Source organism: Zea mays, chromosome 3 (genome assembly GCF_902167145.1).
Source record: "Zea mays cultivar B73 chromosome 3, Zm-B73-REFERENCE-NAM-5.0, whole genome shotgun sequence".
Taxonomy (NCBI): domain Eukaryota; kingdom Viridiplantae; phylum Streptophyta; class Magnoliopsida; order Poales; family Poaceae; genus Zea; species Zea mays.
Window position 1 is genome coordinate 178,754,938 of NC_050098.1, and position 14,795 is coordinate 178,769,732.

At 42.0% G+C, this 14,795-nt stretch overlaps 3 protein-coding genes and 1 long non-coding RNA gene across 4 annotated transcripts; 3 read left to right on the forward strand and 1 right to left on the reverse strand.

Moving 5' to 3' along the window:
• Positions 1 to 462: 462 nt before the first annotated feature.
• On the forward strand, positions 463 to 1,716 carry LOC103629404 (ARM repeat superfamily protein). The gene is made up of 4 exons (XM_020551155.3): positions 463 to 585; positions 791 to 921; positions 1,009 to 1,141; positions 1,274 to 1,716. The coding sequence occupies exons 1-4, from the start codon at positions 574 to 576 to the stop codon at positions 1,646 to 1,648; spliced, it is 651 nt and encodes a 216-aa protein (XP_020406744.1). The 5' UTR covers positions 463 to 573; the 3' UTR covers positions 1,649 to 1,716.
• Positions 1,717 to 2,039: 323 nt separating this feature from the next.
• Positions 2,040 to 2,841, forward strand: LOC103650946 (uncharacterized). Its single transcript, XR_564488.3, has 2 exons — positions 2,040 to 2,345; positions 2,462 to 2,841. It is a non-coding gene; the product is annotated as an uncharacterized lncRNA (long non-coding RNA).
• A 3,412-nt stretch (positions 2,842 to 6,253) lies between these two features.
• On the forward strand, positions 6,254 to 11,267 carry LOC103650947 (3-phosphoinositide-dependent protein kinase 2-like). Its single transcript, NM_001301543.1, has 11 exons — positions 6,254 to 6,875; positions 6,983 to 7,163; positions 7,277 to 7,329; positions 7,413 to 7,514; positions 7,609 to 7,714; positions 7,803 to 7,881; positions 8,274 to 8,439; positions 10,033 to 10,167; positions 10,244 to 10,410; positions 10,549 to 10,771; positions 10,876 to 11,267. The coding sequence occupies exons 1-11, from the start codon at positions 6,666 to 6,668 to the stop codon at positions 10,966 to 10,968; spliced, it is 1,515 nt and encodes a 504-aa protein (NP_001288472.1). The 5' UTR covers positions 6,254 to 6,665; the 3' UTR covers positions 10,969 to 11,267.
• A 2,185-nt stretch (positions 11,268 to 13,452) lies between these two features.
• Positions 13,453 to 14,241, reverse strand: LOC103652383 (SKP1-like protein 1). The gene has a single exon (XM_020551156.1). It carries the CDS (start codon positions 14,197 to 14,199, stop codon positions 13,600 to 13,602), a length of 600 nt encoding a protein of 199 aa, XP_020406745.1. The 5' UTR covers positions 14,200 to 14,241; the 3' UTR covers positions 13,453 to 13,599.
• Positions 14,242 to 14,795: the final 554 nt, after the last annotated feature.

Here is a 14,795-nt window from a genome sequence, read left to right on the forward strand (position 1 = left end):
CCGAGGCTTTGATGATAGTACTAAATGACAAGGAAAATCTTAGTGCACTTGGTAAGCACAAGAATGAGAATCATTCTGGTGGCAGTGAGTCAACTGAGCATATATTGCAGATGCTTCGCCAGTTGCCAACCAAAAATATATCTGATAAGATAAGCCATGATGAGATTACAGATGATTCTATCTCCAATGTCAATAATTCCTTTGCTGATAGAAAGGCACTACATGTGAAGCGGACCAAAAAATGGCTTGAGGAAACAACTAGTAATGTTGATAAATTGTTGTGTGCTACATTCCCACATGTGCGTTTTCCTTGTTTCTTACAGTTTAAAATAAATGAGTCACCTGTTAGGAACATGGGATTTTCCCCTATTCCTGCGTTTTTCCTATGAAATTGAACTGATCCATTTGAAATTCATGTATGATTCCTGTGTTCCAAACGAGGCCTTATTCTTTTAAGTTGACACTCATTTTTTGCAGCTTGCTATTCATTCATCTGAGAAGGTAAGGAAGGCGGTGGTTAGTGGTGTAAAAGGGCTTTTGTCTAGTTGCAGTTCTACATTAAAAAGAACCAAGATGCTACTTTTGGTATGTGAACTTTAGTATTTTGTTACCTTTTGAGAGCATGGAAGCTATAGTTATGTACACATATTTTACAACTTTGTCATCATAGCTGCATGCATTTTATCATTTGAAATTGATTTACCATGCAGTCGATAGCCTTTCGTAGCAGCCTCTTAGTGCTTGACCCAATGCTATATTTATTTTTTGTTTTGTAATTTTATCGTTGCAGGAATGTTTATGTGTTCTGGCATGTGATGATGCTGCAGCTGTGTCTGAGGCTGCACAAGATGCTCTTGATCATCTTTTCAACCAAGGCCACAATCTCGTAACAGAAAATGAGATTTCTGATACCTTTACTAGGTTCGTGCCACTTCCAGTTCTGAAACAGCTAAAGTTGATGATGGCCTGTGACAACAAAGTTTTAACTGTTCTTTATATTATAAGCAGGCTGGTTGAAAGGCTACCACAAGTGGTACTTGGAAGCGAGGAGACAACCGCACTTTCACATGCTAGGATGTTGTTGGCTCTGACCTTTTATGCTGGTACCCAGTTTCTGATAAATCATCTTCACCGTTCTCCTGTGAGCTCACTCTCTCTTGGATGTTTTCGACATTTCTTACATAGATATATGGTTCCCCTGTTGACTTTTAATTTGATTCCTTGTGTGGATCTGCCATTTTTCTGTTGACATTGAAATTGATTACCCTGGCAGGTCATTGCTGCTCGTTTCTTTGATTGTTTGGGTTTATGCATAGGTCATAGCTCACAGTTTTCTGGTTCCATGGACAAGCTAATTGTATCAAAGCCACTATCTATTGGGTATCTTTATTCAGTTGCTGAGTTGAAGAGTGGCGCCTATTCTAAAGATACAACTAACATATCTCTGCATGCCACGTCAACATCTGCAGCCTCCAAAATATCTGTTATCCATGATAATGCTTTGCCAAATGCATTACTTAGTACAATTGAATATGAGTTGCCCCATGTGCCTCCATGGTTTTTTCATGCTGGTAGCCAGAAGTTTTATGGGGTTCTTGCTAGAATAATTAGACTTGTTGGCCTATCAACAATGTCAGGTACCTTGTGAATTATTTTGCTTGTCAAATCTACGATTCATGGACTGTTCTATTTTTTCATGCTGAGTCAGTACTAAACCAAAGATCATAACCTGTTCCTAAGAGGAACCCAACAATATGTAACTAAAATTTATTATCAGTTCCCTTTATCTTTATATGTTCATGACTTTGCTTATTGTTTCCTACTCAAGATGGTCGTGCATGGAGCTTTGTTTGGCACCAATGGCACAATATATTCTCTACATATTACAATATGCAGTTGATGGGTTCGATTCCTTAAAGCTAACAGTAGTGGTCACTAGCCTTTGAAAAATAAATTTTGGACAACCAAATTTCATAGCAGCTTTGGCTACTCTTGAAGTTGATTTTTTTACTACTTTAGATTGTCGTTGATGTAAATGTTCTTAGTGGTGCTTTGAGATGACTAAGGATCTATATCTGTCTTGAGATTTGTCTTTTCCTTACAAGTGAAGAGATTGTGTGGTTCAATGAAGTAATAACCTATGATCTATGGGCCAGGTCTTTGATGAGTACCTTAACTTGCAGGATAGCATACTCATACAATAATATTGTTGCCTGTCGCTCTTAACAAATTTCATTCAGGAACCGGGCCATGTTGATGTTCAAAAGAGTTGTCAGAAGTTCATGACATCTGTTATTTATTATATCTTCTTTTGTAGTGGGCTGGTGTGGTCTGTTTAGCAGCAGGTAATTTTGCTATTGAAAATTAATCTATTACCATAAGCTTGGTGATTGAGGTAGACATTTGATTTATACTTAATCTAACTGTTTCTCTATGTGAATGTATACATATAATAACTCAGGTAGCACTACAACCAGCAATGTATGGATGAATTGAAGGTAGTAAAGAACGCAGGCAATCTTATAGAAACTCTGCATCTTGAAACTAGCATGATTGACAAAGAAGCTGGATGCATCCTTTGGATTGGTGTCTTCTTATCACCAAGCATTAATGTGAAGCAAGTTCATTTGTTGACTAAGAACAGATGAGCACAAATCAGTGAAGATTTCGTTGCACTAGAGATGGAGGATGGATAGGTGGTAGATTTCAATATGGCTTTGATACTATTGTTTCTCTTTACAATCTTTGTACAGAACAAGAAAAATGACGTTGTATGTGGATACTATTGTAATTCAAGAATTTATTTCTGAATAATAAATATATTTGTTTATAATTTGTGTATGGGTTTGGTATAATATATAAATTTTTAGCTATATTGATTACATTTGTATTCAAATTAAATTATTGTAATAATAATATGTATTACCTGGTTCATTCCTTGCTACACATGGAAGCGTTACTATAGTCCTCGGATATCCGTTGTAGCATGGCAACGCTTAACTCTTGGTTTTACCAATGCATGTATAAGTGTTGTTATAGATCCTAGCAACGGCAGTATAGGCAACACATAATTATGTGTTGGTATAGACCTTAGCAACACATATATAAACTTTTGGCAACACATATATGTGTTGCTAAAGGGGTGGTTGTTTTGTAGTGTGAAAGGGAAATGTGCCCTTGGGCCATTTCTATTTTGTTTTGGTGATTAAATGCTCAACACATTGTTTTTGGACTAACATCATCTTGTATGAGCATAAGTACAGGTAGTTAAAGCAAATTGGGAAAAAGGCACTTTTAAGCTTGAATATGGGCATACTACAAATCTATGTGATTCCAAGTGAAAAAGGTATGCTCCTAACACTTAGTCAATTGTTTTAGGTACTTATCATATTTGTCTAAGTGTTAGGGACTATGTGAAGTCAAGTCAAAAGGAGCGAAAGAGAATTAGAATAAAAAAGGAGCATCTGGGCTGTTATGCGTAGCACCAGACGGTCCGGTGCCACCCACCGGACAGTTCGGTGTGCACTGGACAATCTGACCGAACGAGATGCTCTCGGGAAAAAAAGACTTCATCGACTATATTTCACCAAACGATCCGCGTAGAGTGCATGACAGTTCGGTGTGCCAGTCGGCCAACGGCTACTTGACACGTCAGCCAGAACCAACGGTAAACAGGAGCATCGAACAGTCCAGTGCCACCCACCGGACAGGTCGGTGCCCCTAGAAGCAGAAAGGGACCAATCAACGATTCGTAGCCATTGCACTGTGTAGTGTCTGATGTGTACCGGACAATCAGGTGCACCCGCGGATAGAAGGCTACCAGGGCCTTCCAAATGGAGCCCCAACGACTCCTATGTATCTTCGGGCTATAAAAGGACCCCCCTAGGTGCCATGGAGGAGTACACAAGCACACTTTGAGCAATCTACAACTCCTAGACTTCGCAACCACGCTGTCAATTCATTAGATAGATATTTGAGCGCGTTCTTGAGTTGTGACTCTGCCGTTTTGATTCTTGCGCTCTCTTCTTGGCTTGTGTGCATGTTGTTGCTGCGATTGTGTTCTTGTGTGTGTCTCTACTCCCTCCTTACTCCGGTTTTGACTACAAACATTTGTGTAAGGCATGAGACACTCTAATTTGTGGAGATTCCTCAGAACCCGAAATTGATATAAGGAAGACAACTGTGGTACTCAAGTTTGATCTTTGGATCACTTGAGAGGGGTTAAGTGCAACCCTTGACCGAAGGAGGTCACCACCACATGGAGTAGGCATTGGGCGAACCACGTGGTAAAATCGTTGTGTCTCTTCTCCATTTACTTTATTGCGATTATCGTCTTCTTGAGTTCTCATATTCACTTGTATTATTGCTCCTAAGTTTGATACATATTTCAAAGGATCAATCAAGTGAAGAGTTCTCATCTCTCCATCTCTAGTCATACTAACTTGGTTTTAGCTTTCACTAACACTAACTTCACTTCACTCGTTTGTGGAATGTTTCAGTCAACAACTGATCTTCCTTAGTAATGAAGTCCTAATAATTTTGTTGGCCAAAACTTTAATCATAGCAAGCCATTATTTGTAATATTTGTTGAATTTTCCAAAGCGCTTGAATTCGTTTGGTAGCATGATCAATTCACGCTTGGCAATCTTTATGGCCTCTTCTTCATCCTTCGGTTTTGGCATGGTGAATCCTTCCTTTATGGGAAACACTCGATATGACATGTGTTCTTCAACTAGATCCAATGTGTGCACATGCTCGCAGATTGTATTGTAAGTGATCGTCAATGTTTGTGCTTGCCACTAAGGTTGTAGAGTGGCCCATTAAGGCCAAAGGAGGAACTTAGTGGGCGTGTATGATTAGCTCTTTCATCACCAACTGCTTTGTGAAATTAACCTTGTCATAAAACTACTCCTTTTATCCAACCATTCAGTCACTTGCTTTGGTAGGCCAATTCCAGTGACAGGGAGTCTTACCAGTATTGAAAGTTGTAGCAGCCAAAATTGTTCTATAGGCTCTCTTTCTCGTGGATCATTGTTTGGTAATGCAACTCATGCAAGCGACATAAGCACTTCGAGTTGGCTTCACTAACTAGCTCCAAATAGACCAAATGAAAACCCCAATTCTCATTATAGCACTTGGAGTCATCTGGTGGAAGTAAATTTTGTATTTCTTTAGCACCTCAATTACCATCGGATGAACCAGGAACCAGAGCCCTGCTTAGGGCATGTACAATGGGTGTCTTGAGTTGTGTCTTCGAGTGTGTCTAAGGGGGTGAATGTAAAAAAACTCAAGACATGTATCTTGACGAAGACACAATGTCTTAGCTCTATGTTCGAGACATGATACTAGCTGATTGGTCACTTTAATTTATTGAATACTCTGATTGGTACAATGAATATGGTAAGACACATGTTTTGGACATGCCCACTATATTATGTTGTGTTTTAGTTGTGTCTTATACTTCGAGTACCGTGCAATAGTGTCTAGGTTGTACATGCCCTTAGAAGAAGCTCTTGAAAACCACCACATCATCATTCTAGAATAGAGTGTTTTGTCTTTACCGTCCAGGTATGAGCGTGCAAGCTTAATATCTTCGAGATATTCGAGCTTCGTGGACTTTTAGATGGCCCCGTTTACAGTGGACTTTCCAATGTCTATACAACTCGGCCAAAGAGTACCTTGTCTTCTTTAGGTTCCATCGTCAACCTTTTTCCCAACCATCATGGTCTCCTCGGTAGCTCGATTGGGATTGCTTGTATACATAGTTTGGCTTCTGTGGTCCAAAGAGTATCTTATCTTTAGGTTCCGTCGTCAGTCTTATGCCCAACCATCTTGGTCTCCTCGGTAGCTTGATTGGGGTTGCGTCCTGGCAAAATGTTCCATGATACTGCTGACGCTATCCGGCTACTAAGAATGTATAACTCGTTTTATTCATGGGGAGATGTGAAAAAAATGATAATAGAAAAGGAGGTATTGGAAGAATGTTGGAGGAAAAAATGTTGGAAAGAGTGGAGATGCGTTTCGGATTAAAGCTATTTATTTAAACTGCTGCAACTGTAATCAATAAAGATAAAAATACTGTAGAAATCTGTAAGAATTAAAGCCAACCAAACTGGAATTTAACTAATTTTAAACAAGGTCACAAAAAAGGCGGTCACAAAAAAGGCGTGAATGAGCCCCGTTCATCCCCATCCTTCCATCATTCGATTACACACACCCGACCAAAGGTCCAAAGCACACGAGACAATCGCAAGACAACAACAGCAGCAGAGGAACCAAGAGGAAAGCAAACCTCGCCGGCCGCACCCCTCCATCTCTGATCGCCCGCTCATTCTCATTCATTCATTCATTCCCCTCGCGTCGCGTGATTCGATTGGATTCCGTTCCCCCGCCCCGTTCCGTTCCTTCAGCGCCGCTGCCGCTGCCGCTGCGGCTGCGCCGAGGCCCCAGCGAGTCCCCGAGGCCCGACCCCAAAGGCTGCGGCCTGCGGCCGTCGCAGTCCCATCGATTCCTCCCGCTTGGCTTTCCCACCCCTCGAAGCCGAATCCGATGGTTCCACCCGTTGACCGCCTCCGCCATCGGAGGCCGCGCCGCCTCCTCCCCGCCTTCTTCCTCGGTCCCCGCGCCCGCCTCCTCCTATAGATATACCGCCCGCGCATCGCTCCATGGCGGTCGGCGGCGACGACGACAGCATGGAGCGGGACTTCGCCGCCAGGCTGCGCCTCGCGCATTCGCCCTCCCCGGCCACGCCTGCCGCCGCCGCCTCATCCTCCCCCACCGCCGCTGGGGGGATCGCCTTCCGCGCGCCGCAGGAGCAGTTCACCGCCGACGACTTCGTACTCGGCAAGATCTACGGCGTCGGCTCGTACTCCAAGGTTCTCTTACTGCTACTCACTGCATGGGTGTGCCATGGCCTGCGCGGCCGCGTGGATCGTGGGACGATTTATTCACCGAGGCGGGACGATGAAAAAAAAAATGACAGGTGGTGCGGGCCAAGAAGAAGGACACTGGTCGCGTCTACGCGCTTAAGATCATGGACAAGAAGTTCATCACCAAGGAGAACAAGATCTCCTACGTCAAGATGGAGCGTATTGTACTCGACCAGCTCGACCACCCTGGCGTCATCAGGCTCTTCTTCACTTTCCAGGACACATACTCCCTCTGTTAGTGCCCCTCAATCAACCAGCAGTAGTCAGAACTAACGATGAAGAGCTAGTAATTTGATTGTAAAGTAATGCCGCCCTCGGGTCAATACTATGTCTCTTTTGCCGTGCAGACATGGCGCTCGAGTCGTGCGAAGGCGGGGAGTTATTCGACCAAATTGTTCGGGTTAGTGTGTTAGTGTCCAGCTGCTAACAGTGTGATTCATTTCTGTCCTGCCTTTGTTTCTTGTGCTTATAATTCGGTTGCAGAAAGGTCGGCTCTCTGAGGACGATGCACGGTTCTATGCTGCTGAAATTGTTGATATATTGGAGTACTTGCATGGCCTTGGCCTAATTCATCGGGATGTCAAGGTGAGTGTGAAATGAAAATCAAGATGGAGTTGCCCATGACACAGTATGTTTATGTCATATTTGCTATTTGACAAGGACTGCATTGGTCTTTCAGCCAGAAAATCTACTGCTTACTTCTGATGGGCACATCAAGATTGCTGACTTTGGTAGTGTGAAGCCTACAAGGGATACTCCTATCAAAGTTCTCCCAAATTCAACTAGTAAGAAAAAGCATAAGCTACTCTCAATCACGATAGAATTTTGAATATCCTGCTTTATAATTCTCGTTTTGCCAACATTTATGTACAGCTGAAAGGGCCTGTACATTTGTTGGAACCGCTGCATATGTACCACCTGAGGTCCTGAACTCTGCCCCAGCAACCTTTGGGTGAGTAAACCTACATCTGGTAAATACGCAAGAAATAATTACTAGTAGGAAGATCTGTTTTTCCATCGTATACTCAAATTCTTCATTTACCATACATTTATCTATGTTTTTATATCTGCGTGAGTTATTTACTGGATTATTAAGAATCAGCATCACACTATTATTGACTACACTAGATACATGAGATATTCAGACTGCATAGTCCTCACTTCCAGCAGCAATCTAAATGCACATTCATGCATAAGATGCTGTAGAGTTAAAGGTCTGCTTGCGCACATTGTTAGAAACATTCATTTCCAAGAGATGAATGCATGCCTTCAAACTGCACTTTGTGGTGATATGAGCAAATAATATAGACTCGACACTTATTTGTACTATGAACTTCATCACAGAAATGATTTATGGGCATTGGGATGCACACTGTACCAAATGCTTTCTGGCTCTTCGCCATTTAAAGATGCTAGTGAGTGGTTAATTTTCCAGAGAATCATTGCAAGGGACCTCAAATTTCCAGAGTATTTTTCAGCTGAAGCTAGAGATCTTGTTGACAAATTGCTGGTATGTCTAAATACCTATTGCTTATATGGATCATGTGCACAAGTTCCTCATATATTATTCATGCAATTGAAATGTTGTTTTGTTTTATATAAATACGACAAATAGAAACTTGAAATGTGTTTCCAGTGGAAATAATGATTCCACTATGCAAACCAAGTGTGTTCAAATTCTAATGGCATACCTTTGGGACAAATGAGTGACTTTGTACCATAGTTTTCAAATCGCCTGATCGATGCCACTGGGCGATTAGTCGCGATTAGGCGTCAATCAGGGCAATTAGTCGCCCCTGATCGACCCTAATCGTCCCCCTGGTCGTCCTGTGTATTCCAGAGAGAGAGAAAGAGAGAGAGAGAGAGAGATACTTGCAGCAGTATAAATACTTAAATAGTCCATAACAGCACATCAATATCAATATTCAATTTCAATACTTGGAAGTCCAAAACAGCAGTACATCCAGCTTACTAGACCAGCACAGCAGCAACATGTTTATTCAATACTTGAATAGTCCATACTCCATAACAACATAACAGCAACAAGTTTATATAAGACTATGAACCTGCAAGTCTACAACTTACTAGACCAGTAGAGTAGTAGACCATGACCAGGAAGGCACTCACGTACCATCAGAAGAGCTGCTCATCTCCGAACTCCGGAGTGCTGCTGTTGTTGAAGAGAGAAGAACAGAAGAGTGAAGAACAGAGAAGAGTGAACTCAGTGAAGAACAGAAGAGAATGGAAATGGAGTTGGGGGCTCTGGGAAGTAAGCAGACACACCAAGTTGGACCTGCTAAGTAGCCTGTCGTACTAGCCTGGACAAGGATTTGAAGAGACTGGAAGCAGAAGAGACGCCTGGACAGGAAGTTGAAGAGGCTGGGCGTTTGGAGAGACACCCAGAGTGCATTTAAACCTAAAATGGCTTTTGGACTACCCAAAGAGCAATTAAATCGATCAGTTGATCGCCCACTAGGACGATTAATCGATCTTTGTCGCGATTAGGCGGACGATAAGGACGATCAGGTACTCTGATCGAATCGAGACCTCTGATCGAGTGCTGACATCCGATCAGACCGACTAATCGCGACTAATCGTGATTAGTCGGACGATCTGTAATCTATGCTTTGTACCCTATGGACTGTATTGAGAAACCTATGAAGATCTTGGATTAATTTTAAAAACAACAAGGATGGTAAGAAATAAAGTAGCCTAGCCAGGCTGTCAATAGAAATTGCAAGCTAAGTAGGTCAGATTCTGGAAAATCCAGTGGCTGCCTCAGTTATGCTTATTGTTCAAACACAAAGGGATATTTTGAGAGCAAGGGGAGGCAAACCCAAGGAGGGAAAACCTCCCATAAATAACTAAATATCTTATTCAAATGACACCTCTTGGGATTGCTACCCTAGGAAATGACAGTGATGCCAAGGGGATTTGAGTTTCCAAACTAGACCAAAGGTGACATTTTTTTTCTTTTAGGACAGTGAATTTGCATTCGTTTTAGAAAAACAGTTCCATGCCTTTGACCTTTGACCCAAATTTGAAAACTGTGAATTTGATCTTTGGCTTCACTTTATCGAATATTTATCTTATGAATATGTAGGATGTTGATCCAGGCAAAAGGCCAGGTGCAGGACCTGATGGTTATTCTTCCTTGAAGGAGCATCCTTTCTTCAGAGGCATAGACTGGAAGAACCTGAGGAAGACACGGCCACCTAAGCTCGCAATCGATGCAAATGTATTTTTTGTGACATATGTTAATCAAATCTTTACTCTATTCCAGCCTTTGTCTTCCTAACAATAGCCTCAATCAGGCAAATGAAGATGAGGATAGCCAAGATTCAAATTGGTTGGCACACATGGGAAGTGTGGCAGTCAACCAACAGTCAAATACTGTTGGTAATAATGGTGCCCCGTCATCATCTGAAGTGCGCTCCCATATATCTAAATTAGCTTCCATCGACTCCTTTGACTCAAAATGGTAAATCTTGTATATCATGAAATTGATTATGCCCTACAAAAGGCAAAATAAAATACAATGTGAATATGGTAAACATAGTACTCGTTTTTTCCACAAGAAATTCATGTTGATGGATATATTGCTTAAACAATGTGGCAGGCAAGAATTCCTGGACCCCGGCGAGTCTGTAGTCTTAATATCAAAGCTGAAGAAGATTAATAAGCTAGCAAACAAGAAGATCCAGTTGATCCTCACTGACAAACCTCAATTGATCTGTGTTGACCCTTCAAAAATGGTGGCCAAGGGAAACATTATTTGGTCTGATGACCCAAGTGAACTCAGTGTGCAAGTATCAGATTCTTCACATTTTAGAATATGCACGGTATTCATCTAAGCTACTCTTGCTTCTTTAGTATGACTAGGAGGGGATTTAATCCCCTTCTGGATTGAAGTAACCGAACAAGCCCTAATTAATTTCTCTTACAGCCAAAGAAGGTGTCAACATTTGAGGATGCGAAACAGCGTGCTTGGCAATGGAAGAAGGCAATTGAAGACCTCCAACGCTGCCAAAGGAATTAATTTTCAATTCAAATCAAAACTCTAAAATGTCGAATTAGGCACTGTTAATACATCATATCCTTTTCACTTGGGAGGAACATGAGGGGGTTTATTTCTCCTGCATCCTGCTCCAATGCCTGGTTGCAAGGAACTTGCTACTCGCTAATTCACACACTGAATGATGGCCCCCAATTTTTTCCCTTCCCATCCATGTTTTCAAATAGTACACAATTTTGTTTGTCACTTTTGTGAACCGTTGGAGCAGATATCTTCAAAACAGGCTGCAGTCTGGAAATATTGACACAGGAAACTATTTTAACAGTCTGCCATACTTGATTCTCTTTGTTGTCTTTTGTTCAAGAGCATCTATATCAGAGTAATTCTTTGGTTTTGCCAGATATCGAATGATATTGGTCTGATTGTTTACTTGAATTAGTGTTGCATTAGATGTTATACAACGTGCCCTTCACCTGAACAAAGCGAAGGGGGCATGCTGGATACGTAGGATTTGACCGAATAGTAGGATGCAGGCTGGAATTGCTTTGCGTATGGTGCTAGTCTGTTATACCTGTGTAGGCAACCAAACCTGAGTGGATTGCACCCTGGATAGCCAAACATGAGCAAATTGCACTGTGGGGCAACCAAACATCTATGTTGACACAAAGTGTCCATAACTTCTTGTCTCAAAACACTTGGGCTCTAATCTAATGTCAATATCCAAATTTCAAGTAACAATGCTAAAAGCACCTAGACACTTAATGGGTTCCATGATTAATGGTGATACAAAATTATTATGACTAACATTTGCTTTTTAGAGGCCTATTAAGCTAATTCACAATATAGTGATTGTTTGTGTAATCCATAGTTATTAAGGCCGTAAGACGATATAAGGCGCATGACCCCATTTTTATCTTTTAGCCGGTAAAGCTTAAGATGTAACCACACCTTGATTATATAGTAATATAAAAAATTAAACCAAATATTATAATAAGTAAGCTAGCATAACTGTAAGGCCTAGTAGCCCTATTTCAACCTAGTAGAAGAGAGAAACATGGAAAAAAGAAAAAGTTAAATGACCTATAACCAGTCAACCCAACAAATACAGCCCAACACACCAGTTTTCTCTACTATACTTAAAGCACCAGTTTTAATGGTGGTCTTGCGTCATCTTTTTACAAATAACCCTTCACAGCTATTTTAAATTAACTCGCTGCACGTCTATAGATGGCCAAACGGCGGCCCGGCACGGGCCAGACGCTCGCGGGCCACAGCTCTGGCTCAGGCACGTCATGCCGACCTGCTGATTGTGCCGGACCGTTGTACGTCTATAGATAGCCAAACGGTGGCCCGACACGGGCCAGACGCCCGCGGGCCACAGCTCTGGCCCAGGCACGTCATGCTGACCTGCTGACTGTGCCGGACCGACTCGTTAGCCTGTCGGTCCATTTGATTAACATCATTGTATTTTTTATGTTGTTAATGATATGATCATTGAAAGAGAGAAACCTTGTCAGTATTGCAGCCATGACAATAGCAGCGACGACGATGAAACTTTTAACAGACAAAAAACATCTAACGATCACATGTGGCTATCAAAATTGGATTTTGAACACAAAGATGGATAAAAGATGGGTATAGACTGCTCAAGACAGTGTACAAAACACAAAGATTGGTAAGGTGAGTATTAATGTGTGTTTGGAGACTACAAACATAGTTCATTAATATATCAATTTAATATACCAATTTTACAATTCCATTTTTGATATTTTAATTAAAATCTTTTTAATTTTTATTTATTCTAACACTTAATTATTATAAATCCTATTTTAGTTTCATTTTTATGTTATTATTATTATTATTACTATTAAAGCAATGGAATCATCCATACGCCTTATGGTTTATCAAGATAACATGTATATTATGTGATTAATTCAACACCACTAAATTCAATTGAACTAGGTATTTAATTTTGTAAAAGTTAAGTGACATGTATATAATTAATCCAAATTTTAATCGGAACCCCATGCAGACCATAGAAATTTATGAGGAGAAAAAGGGGCAAAAAAAAAGAGCGGATGATTGGAATCGGTCTCATGACCCTACATGCGCTTGTGGGCACTAGATAATATAACTTCAGATTTAAATGTTCTAAAATTCAATAAAAACATAATTTCTAAAGACAGGTTGCACTTTTTGTTCGGATCTGAAAAGTCAGATCAATGAATTTGTAGATAGATTTCTTGAAATTTTGATTCTTGACTTTGTAGCTTAATTATATTCGCAGCATGTAGATGGAATTCCTAAATACTTAATATATTAGCTGATAACTGCAGATCACAGACGAACTCCTCAATATATTGGCAACGACTAATATGCAAGCAGACGTTAGGTGCAAGCGTGTAAGCAGCTCAATTGGTGCATTGAATCTAGATCTAACCGTATGTGTAATCGTGATTTGTTAGGGTTTTTTATAAAGTTAAACGAGATGGTGGTGGAAGGATTTAAACGTTAAATATAGCAATACGGTTAGATCTAAATCTAACGGACCAAAAGACATGTTTGCACACTTGTATATAATGGCTGCTTGCATATTAGTCTTTGCCCAATATATTAGCTAATAATTATAGATAAAACATACTACTTATTAATGTATCAGATCAGAAGATAACTGTAGACGAGCAAACTAGCAATCAAGATCAAAGCTAACAGTAACCACGGCGGTCCAGTACGGACGGGGAGCGGGAGACTACATCTCTCGAAGGCCCAGGAGTTTTCACTACGGATCGCCTCCTCCTCCTCTTTGGTTAAGTCGTTCTTGATGTTGAAGGTCTTGCGGATCTCCTCCGGTGACTTGCCCTGGATCATGTCGACCACCGCCCGGCAGGTCAGGTCCTGCAACCCCTTGATGTCGAGATAGTTGGCAGCCATGATGAGGTCGAAGAGCGTCGCCGTCGCGACCTTGACGAACTCGGCGTCCCACTTCTTGAGGTCGACCTCGCCGCCGCCCCCAGCTGATGAGGCGCTGGTGGTCTCCGCGGCGTCGGAGTCGTCGTCGGCGGGCTTGGCGGCGGCGTGGACGTGCTTGTTGCAGTACTCGATGACCAGGGCGAGAGTTTTGGAATTCACGTTGGGGAGCGGGATAACGTTGTTGGCGCAGTCGTCCTCGATCATGAAGCGGATGATCTCTGACTTCATCATCACCGCCTCCTCCACCTCGAACTCCTCGTAGTCGGAGCTCCTCAGCGTAAGCATCTTCTTCGCGGTGCCGCGGGCAGGCGGGGTCGGCAGTCGGGGGTAGGGCGGTAGGCTGGCGACTCTCGCACGCGGCCAACTACGATCCACGATGCGGCACGTCCGTATATATAGTGAGGGGCGGCTTGATAGGAACGGGGGAGACACCACGGCCGCGGTACGGTAGGATACGGTAGGTGCAGATTGCATCTCCTAGATTCGCTCTTGTCAGTTGCCTGCTGCACGTGATAACAATCAGGTCTCAGCCCTTGATTTTCTGTTATGAATCGCGGGCCTGTTGCATGCCATGCATAGCGCCGGGCGTGCTCCTAAAGTCCTGTTTTACTTTAAAAAAACGCATAGTTTTGTCTATAATTGTAACAATATTTTGGTGATATATGTACGTGCAATTGCTCATATCTCTACTATACTTAAGCACCGGTTTCAATGGTCGTCTCGTGTCATATTTTTACAAATAACCTCTCACAGCTATTTCAAATTAATCCGTTGCACGTCTATATATGGCCAAACGGCGGCCCGGCACGGGCCATACACTCGCGGGCCACAGCTACGCCTATAGATAGCCAAATGACGGCCCGGCACGGGCCAGACGCCCG